The sequence below is a fragment of the Aythya ferina genome (assembly GCF_964211825.1).
Source record: "Aythya ferina genome assembly, chromosome: 18".
NCBI classification, from domain to species: Eukaryota; Metazoa; Chordata; class Aves; order Anseriformes; family Anatidae; genus Aythya; species Aythya ferina.
Window position 1 is genome coordinate 6,698,844 of NC_140317.1, and position 8,618 is coordinate 6,707,461.

Here is an 8,618-nt window from a genome sequence, read left to right on the forward strand (position 1 = left end):
GCGGCGGCTCCCGGCGGCCTTTGCGGCGGCCGCTATATAACCGGCATCCGGGCAGCGAGGCGCCCCACAGTCAGTGGCCCCCCGACGACGGCGCAGGATCCTGCCGTGCCCCTCGGCCGCCCTCTGTAGTCACCGGGACCGCCTCGCCCACCGCCACCATCGCCATGCCCGGGTATTCCAGCGACAGGGACAGAGGGTGAGTCCGGGGGCCCGGCCGGCGCTAGCCGCCGCCAGCGTCCGGACTCTTGAGCCCGACCGCGGGGGGGTTGGCTGCGAAGCCGCCTAAAATGGCGGCGAGCCCCGGGGGCTGGGCCCCGCAGCCCTTCCCCTCAGCTCTCTCCGCCTCGAAGTTTCTGGAGCTTCGCAGCGGGCGGCCGGGGGAGGGGGAGCGGCCCCAGGAGCCCCCGAGCGGCGCTGGGGGCGGGCTCCGTGCGCGGTTGGCCGCGGGGCCCGCTCCGGGCGCCTCGGCGCAGCCCCGGCCGCGTACCGGGGAGGGGGGGGCGCACCCTGGGGGACCCGAGGCCCCTCGGGGACGTGCCCCCAGCACGGGCGGGCCCCGTCGGGCTCCGTTACGCATGCCACCCCCCCCCCGTTGGGGGGGGGGGGCCGGTCGAGGTTTGTGGGTCAGTGGGTTGGCCGGGCGCTCCGCCGACGGCGGGGGCTCGGGGAGCCGTGGGTAGGGCGGTTCCCGCTTCCTCCCTGCCTCTCCTCATGGGGGACGGCGGCTGTGGCGGCCGCTGGCAGAAGCCGGCCGGCTCCCGCTTTGTGTTGTGTAAGCGGATGTTAATGGCCGGCCCCGCCATGCGGTGACTGAGGGGAAATCAAAATGCCGGCTGCTGCTGCTGCCTTTGTTCCTCCTCCTCCTCCTCCCCCCGCCCAGCTCCGACTCTAAAATGGCAGCGGCTGGAAAATGTGGCGTAGACAGAAATGAGAGACAAAGGAAACAGCGCTGGCAGGAAGCAGCGGCCACTCAGCCCGGTCCCCTCTGGGAGCGCTGTGTAGTGTGGAAGGATCGCTCCCAGTTCGTAAAAATTGGGGAGCCGTCGGGGCAGGGGAGGGAGCCCCGTGCTTGGATCTGGTTTAGCGCTCCTCAGCATGTGGCTTTGCTTCGCATCGAGCCTCAGGGATGCCAGAACAGGCTTTTGAGACAAGCCTTTTCAGAACAGAGGGGCCTGACCTAAAATGTAAACAGAAGATGTGTGGTCTCATAAAGTTTGCTTACAGAGAGAAGTCTGTACTTTAAAATACATTGAAAAAACGCTTATGGTGAAGTTGTTCCGAGGTTTTATAACAGACCCTGCCCACTTTCTGCAGGCTGATACAATAGGAGTGTCACTTGGGTAGGAAACCATTTTGATCGTGGAGTAATACAGATGTGTTAACGTTCTTACTTTGCAACTTGCAAGTAGGCCTTGTAGCTTCATCTTAAGAAAACTGCAGGGTAATGTGTTACCATAGCTTTTTGACTAGAAAGATAAGCAAATTATGGCATCCACAACTTTAATGTGTTTTGGAAGTTTAAGTATTACGTGGATAAGGTTGATAAATCAGAATTGTAAAGTCACACAGCAGATTACAGAGATAACAGTTAAGTTGTGGAGGAGGAAGAAAAAGACGAGAAAGTTTCTTTCGGTTTTTATATTATGTTATGTTTTTCTCTAGGTTTGGAGCACCTCGTTTTGGAGGAAGTAGAGGTGGACCTCTTTCTGGGAAGAAATTTGGAAACCCTGGGGAAAAACTTACCAAAAAGAAATGGAATTTAGATGAACTGCCCAAATTTGAAAAGAACTTCTATCAAGAACATCCTGATGTAGTTAGACGTACTGTGGTATGTACCCTATCCAACTCATGCAAAAGTAAACAAATAAGTACAAACATGCTGAGGGTCAAAGGGCCCAGTAGGCTTGGGGGTGGGAGTAACTTAAATAACTTTGGTATCAAAGCTTATTTCCAGTAATGGGATTTTTCTTTTGCAGCAAGAGGTTGAGCAGTACAGGTCAAGCAAAGAAGTCACAGTTAGGGGCCATAACTGTCCAAAACCAATAATAAACTTCTATGAAGCCAACTTTCCTGGTAAGTGAAGAAAGCCATAGTGTTTGTTTCTTGTAAGCTTGATTAACAAAGTGTGAGTTAATAAGTTTTAATTTTCTCTTGAAGCAAATGTTATGGAAGTGATTCAGAGGCAGAACTTTACTGAACCAACTGCTATCCAAGCACAAGGATGGCCTGTTGCCTTGAGTGGATTGGATATGGTTGGAGTTGCACAGACTGGATCAGGGAAAACGCTGTCTGTAAGTTTCAAGTAGTGTGGAGTATTGTTGGCTTTTGGCAGTGGAAGTACAGTGCGGTGTACAGCAGGCAATCTTGAGAAGAGACACTAATAGACATTTTCTTTTCTTCCAAACAGTACTTGTTGCCTGCTATTGTGCATATAAATCATCAGCCATTCCTAGAGCGTGGAGATGGACCTATTGTGAGTATTTCTAAATGAAAGAGGAACATAATTGCTAGAGAAGTTGACTTTTTTGCAGTCCAATTATCCATGCCCATGAAAGTGTGTAGCTTCACTAGTGTTTCACTGAATAAAAGGGTGCCATGTTTTGGTGTTCTCCCAAGAACATTCCATAAGCCTTGATTTGATTCTGTAAAGCTTTATAGGATAGGGCTAGATGTCCCACTTTGGAAGTTGCTTTTCACTGGAAGCTTGTGAGTTTTGGGTATCTTCCTACCTAAGACGTGTGGTTGTTTGGTAATTTTTCTACTTAATGGGTTCTACTTAACTTATTTTTGCTTGTTTGGGCAACTCAACTCTAGTCATTCCAGCAATGAAGTGCTATATAATGAGCTTCTGATTTAAAGCTTACATAAGACTAGAAACTTAGAAAGTAAATATGGAACTAAAAGCTGGGCATCTTACTTCCAGTGTCTTGTGCTGGCACCAACTCGTGAACTGGCTCAACAAGTGCAGCAAGTAGCCGCTGAATACAGCAGAGCATGCCGCTTGAAGTCTACATGTATTTATGGAGGTGCTCCAAAGGGACCACAAATTCGTGACTTAGAAAGAGGTATAGATAAGTTTTAAGGCATCTTGTGAAAACTGTGAGACTTTCACTGTGAAAATTATTTCAGCTGACTTACTGTTTGTTTTTTAGGTGTGGAAATTTGCATTGCAACACCTGGAAGACTTATAGACTTCTTAGAAGCTGGAAAGACCAATCTCAGGAGGTGTACTTACCTTGTTCTTGATGAAGCTGACCGGATGCTTGACATGGGATTTGAACCTCAGATCAGAAAAATTGTGGATCAGATAAGAGTGAGTATAAGTGGTATTTGTTGGCATTCCAGAAACAAATGGCACTGTTAAATGAAACAAGGATGTCTCAGTTAACTCAGATTTGTCTGGATAGACTTGATTGGGCATTTCACTGAATCTTGTACTGATACAGTCTCTTTCTCTAGCCTGACAGGCAAACTCTGATGTGGAGTGCCACATGGCCAAAGGAAGTAAGGCAGCTGGCTGAAGACTTCTTAAAAGAATATGTACACATCAACATTGGTGCATTAGAACTGAGTGCAAACCACAACATTCTTCAGATTGTTGATGTGTGCCATGATGTAGAGAAAGATGACAAGTAAGTAGTTAGTGGCAGAACCTTCAGCAGGCTTTTTTAATGGTTAATTTTAGATTACATATTAACTCAGGTGAACTTGTCTCAGCGGATTTTTTGACACCAGTCTGATACCCCTAAGAAAACTCTATGTTGAAAATGAGGCTGGCAAAGCTGGCAGCAAAGTGATTGTATAGTGTAAGTAATGAAAGCTCTAACTACCATGTCTTCATGACAGGCTTATTCGTCTGATGGAAGAAATCATGAGTGAGAAGGAAAACAAAACAATAGTTTTTGTGGAAACCAAAAGACGCTGTGATGATCTTACCAGAAAAATGAGGAGAGATGGGTAAGTCTAAATAGTACTAAATAGTAGCTTGAAATGAAGTGAGCTACCCCACTAGGGCCGAACATGCTCTCGATACTTCATGAGTGACCACTTAAAACTATGGTGCCAAAACTGACACTGCGCCGAGTGTTAGCTGAGATGTTAAATCCAGAAGCTGTTTAGAACTTGTTGGTAACTGACTAATGGAAGTACTCAAGGAATGTTTTGAAGTTGATAATCTTCTGTATTTTCAGGTGGCCAGCAATGGGTATTCATGGTGATAAAAGTCAGCAGGAACGAGACTGGGTTCTAAATGGTAAGTACTTGAGCAATTTTGGTAAGCTCTATTTGTTACTTGATACATGAAGAAACTGATGAGAGTTGCTTGTGTTACAGAGTTCAAACATGGAAAAGCACCAATCCTGATTGCTACAGATGTTGCATCCAGAGGTCTAGGTTAGTAAAACTCGTAATGCCAGTTGCCCAAAGTTATTTAAAGAAAGTCTATTGCTTTCTTTAACCTCTGCATTTTTCTAAGTTTTCTTCACATAAAGGTGCAGTCTTTGTGGCAAGGCCTAGGCATGACAATCGGAGGACTCGAGGGGGATGGAGGACTAGTGGAAATGATCGGCTGGCTGCTTCCAGTCAAATAGAGAGGTGAAAGCTGAGAGCATTGTGTGCCAGTAATCTTCAAAAGGCAAAGATCATCCTTTAAACTACTACCCCATAAACTGTTCTCTCATGAAATAAGCAGTCTCATTCACAGTTCACTTTGCCCTGGTATTTCTCTTCTCTCCATGCTTTGCATGATTTGCCATGGTGCAGTACTGTTAGTTTTGTGCATACTGTCTGCTGTGATCTGTGGGTCTTTGAATTTCAGTGAGTTTGCTGAAATGTCGAAGAAAATAATTACAATGTTCAATGAAATTTTTTTTCAACCATGAAATGGAGAGAGCAGCTTTAAAATGTACTAAGCCTTGTACAAATTGGTGAGTACTGGCACATGAAATCTGAGAAAAAGTCCACCTCTCACTTTAGCAAGTGGGGCAGGAAAGCAATGGCTTTTCTAAATGCCTTTGAAAGTCGAAGTTCCTCCACCTATATGTAGTCGTCATGTCGAGACCTGCCAGAGAGAGAGACACATTCTCAAGTGAACCCTGGCTTCTTGGAAGCGCTTGCCTAGACGAGACACAGTGCATAAAAACAACTTGGTGACTTTTGGGGGACAGGTATGTTTTTCTTGCAGCTGCAGTTCAAAGGTCTTGGCAAGACGAGCAGTGTGGCCCTTTTTTTTTGAGCTTCTGATGAGTGTGTATGTGAAGGACCTTGTATGTTTTTACTCTAAGGTCCTCAAATGAGCACATGAAGAGGCTGCTGTGAGCTTTAGTGGCCCTACTGCAAGAAGCATTCAGATGTCACTTGATGATTTGTAAAGGGGACTCTTGAGTTGGGAATGACAAGCAAATGCATACTCCTTTATGGTAAGGTTTTGGATCACAGGGTGGGTGATAAGACGGGAACAGACGGAGTGTGCATAACTTTCTCTTCCACAATATTCATGCAGAAATGGATAACTCTAACACTGTTCTTTGCAGCCATTATTTAATTTAAAGTGCTATTGTCTAACGTTTATCTTCGATTTGGCTGTTGTGGTGTGCAAAACTTTGTACCTCGCTTTTTGCCACACTGCAACGCTTTACAGATGTGGAAGATGTGAAATTTGTCATCAATTATGACTACCCTAACTCCTCAGAGGACTATATCCACCGAATTGGACGAACTGCCCGCAGTACCAAAACAGGCACAGCATACACATTCTTTACTCCTAACAATATTAAGCAAGTAAATGACCTCATCTCTGTGCTTCGGGAGGCTAATCAAGCCATCAACCCCAAATTGCTTCAGTTGATTGAAGACAGAGGTTCAGGTAAGTGCTGTTGTCAGGCATGGTGCATAGCTTTCTTCCCAGAACAAACTGGAAGCTTAATTTACCTTTCCAGCCTCCCCAAAATGGACATGGAAGGTAGCTTATTGGGCAGTTATGGTGACTTGACTAGCAACAACAAAACTGCCTGCCCCCAGTGTTCCATGTGCTGTGGAGCATCTTTTAGTGAGCATTGTTCTCATGCTGCTGCTCATGTTACAGCAGTAGAGTGCATGATTCCACAGTGGTTAGAGAAAGGAATCTAGCATATCTTCATATAATTCAGTGTGCCTAAGTGGAGTCCAGTTAGTAACTGGAAAGCTTTCTAATAGACTTGCCTTGCTTGGGGCAGGAAGTAAATATCATTACTAGCTGAACTCACTGGGTGGTACATGAAATGTAGTTTCTATCGTGTGTGTGTGTATATGTATATATAACTATGTCTTGTCTCTTTAATAGGTCGTTCCCGAGGTGACCGACGTGACAGATATTCTGCGGGCAAAAGGGGTGGATTTAGTAGTTTTAGAGAGAGGGAGAATTTTGAGAGAACCTATGGTGCACTAGGAAAGAGAGACTTTGGAGCAAAAGCTCAAAATGGGGCCTACACTGCCCAAAGTTTCAGTAACGGAACTCCTTTTGGAAATGGTTTTGCAGCTGCAGGCATGCAAGCTGGCTTCAGGGCTGGTAACCCTGCGGGAGCTTACCAGAATGGCTATGACCAGCAGTATGGAAGTAACATTGCAAATATGCACAATGGCATGAACCAACAGCAGTATGCATATCCTGCCACTGGTGCTGCTCCTATGATAGGTTACCCAATGCCAGCAAGTTATTCTCAATAACTTAGTGTATTTAAATGTCTCAGTTTTTTTCATAATTGCTCTTTATATTGTGTGTTATCAGAACAGGATAGTTATTTAAGAAATGGGAAACGCAGAAATGACTGCAGTGCAGCAGTAATTATGGTGCACTTTTTCGCTATTTAAGTTGAATATTTCTCTACATTCCTGAAACAATTTTTAGTTTTTTGTACTAGAAAATGCAGACAGTGTTTTCAAAGTAAATGTACAGTGATTTGAAATACAGTAACAGAAGGCAGTGCATGGCCTTCCAATAAAGATATTTGAAGACCGAATTTTCTTTCAGATGGCAATTTTCTCAACATGTGCACAACTTTACATTAATGGAATGTCAAATGTTTTTATATTAAATTCTAGAAAGGTTTCTCAACTGTGTCTGATTAAACATTTAAGCTTATATAAAACCAGCCTTGCCTTGATTGGGCTAGATTGCTTAGCATGGCAGGCTCTATTTGATGGGGAAGAAATTTAAAGCTGGTTTCTGAATAAGTCAGAAACAGTACTCTTCCTCGTCTCATTAGCATAGGGCCAGTTTCTGGAAAAGATCCATTGGAGTAATGGTATAGCTAGAAGTCTTGCTAACCAAAACTCTGCTAAAGTGGTGTTGCTAATGAGCTTCTGCTACAAGTGTAGGAAGCTTTTTTGCAGCACCGTAACTGTTGCATATGTGCAGACTAGGCTTGAGTGTAATGTGTCTACAGCTGTCAGGCCTTGTGAGTTAGCATGCAGGCTTACTATGAGCTTCAGAGAAATGGGAAGATCCTAGCATTAAAATTTCAAATTATACTTAAACTGGTATTGAGCAGTGATTTTTTTATTAAAGTGGGGGGAGGGAAGTGGGCTGTTCATCAGTGAAGATGATGAATCTTTATCAATATTCAGTACATGCACTAATAACTCATCTCAATGCACTGCCCATGCTCAGTGGGCAACTGTTCTAAAGCATTTCCTTCATTAGGAGCCTATCTGGCAACAAGCAAAAAAACCTTGATCCTAGTTTAAAGTGCTTAATGCTTTCATGTACAGTAGCTTAAAGTTCCACTTACTACTGATCTTCAGCTCCCTCTTCCCGCTTACTGGTAACTGATTAGTTTTAAACTCAATGCTTAACTACCACTTAATGCATTACAGTTGAATCTGCCTATAAAAGTCAGGTCAAGATTCTATCTGGGCTATTGTGAATCCAAATCCCTGACTTCAAGTCTCTTGAACTTCCATTTTCTTCTGCCTGTGCTTTGCTCTTGGTGACTTTCCTCTGAGGCTAAGCTTGTGATATTCTTAAGTACACTGTAATCCATAATCCATTTTCTTATATGTTTGTCTGGTGGAATTTCATTACTTGATGGTATTTTCTGTGATTATTTGTTGTTGCTATGAGAGCTTCAACAGAAGTCCCATAATACTACAGTAAACTTAAAGCTGTAGTTAGTAATGTAGAAAGAATGTTAATTAACTTTGCAAAGCTAAATCAACTGTGGTGGAAGGAAAAAATAGGCTCCTTTCCCCTTTAGAAGGGGGATAGCACTGAAACTGTGAAATCTGTTTCATTTTAAGCTTAAAAGTAGCACTGTTTAAAAAGTGGGAGAGATGCTACCTAGTAATATTTCTGATACTGTTTTTTAAAGGTCAGTAGATTTCTGGTGGGCTTAGACAGAATCAGACATGGATGAAATATTTTTGAGTTCTGACTATCTTACTGGACTCAGACATGTCTAAAACCATTTCTGAGACTTTTTTTCTATCCAATAAGGATATCATCCTGTGAAAGGCCTCTAGTTTTATATCCTCTCTTTACAAAGGGACATGAGGTAGGGTAAACCTGCCCCCACAGGAGGGCCTTGCTGTAAGGAAATCTTTCCCCTTAACATTTGCACATAAAATGAAAATAAAATACTGAC

The 8,618-nt window shown here is 44.0% G+C and overlaps 1 protein-coding gene across 2 annotated transcripts; it reads left to right on the forward strand.

Annotated features, from left to right (window-relative positions):
• On the forward strand, window positions 1-6,995 carry DDX5 (DEAD-box helicase 5). Of its 2 annotated transcripts, none has more exons than XM_084491879.1 (13): window positions 1-196; window positions 1,663-1,828; window positions 1,977-2,073; window positions 2,158-2,291; window positions 2,408-2,473; window positions 2,924-3,065; window positions 3,153-3,313; window positions 3,460-3,632; window positions 3,847-3,957; window positions 4,191-4,252; window positions 4,333-4,392; window positions 5,639-5,863; window positions 6,320-6,995. In XM_084491879.1, exons 1-13 carry the CDS (start codon window positions 165-167, stop codon window positions 6,700-6,702), a joined length of 1,812 nt encoding a protein of 603 aa, XP_084348005.1. In that variant the 5' UTR covers window positions 1-164; the 3' UTR covers window positions 6,703-6,995. The 2 variants fall into 2 exon arrangements, with proteins under 2 accessions (XP_084348005.1, XP_084348004.1); XM_084491878.1 differs by having other exon boundaries at window positions 18-172.
• The last annotated feature ends 1,623 nt before the right edge of the window (window positions 6,996-8,618 follow it).

Bases quoted from the DNA above. Each gene is read 5' to 3' on its own strand.
- DDX5 (XM_084491879.1), top strand. From the start codon at position 165: ATGCCCGGGTATTCCAGCGACAGGGACAGAGG. The intron at 4,393-5,638 runs GTTAGTAAAACT...AACGCTTTACAG, and splicing joins TGTTGCATCCAGAGGTCTAG to ATGTGGAAGATGTGAAATTT. The intron at 5,864-6,319 runs GTAAGTGCTGTT...TCTCTTTAATAG, and splicing joins GATTGAAGACAGAGGTTCAG to GTCGTTCCCGAGGTGACCGA.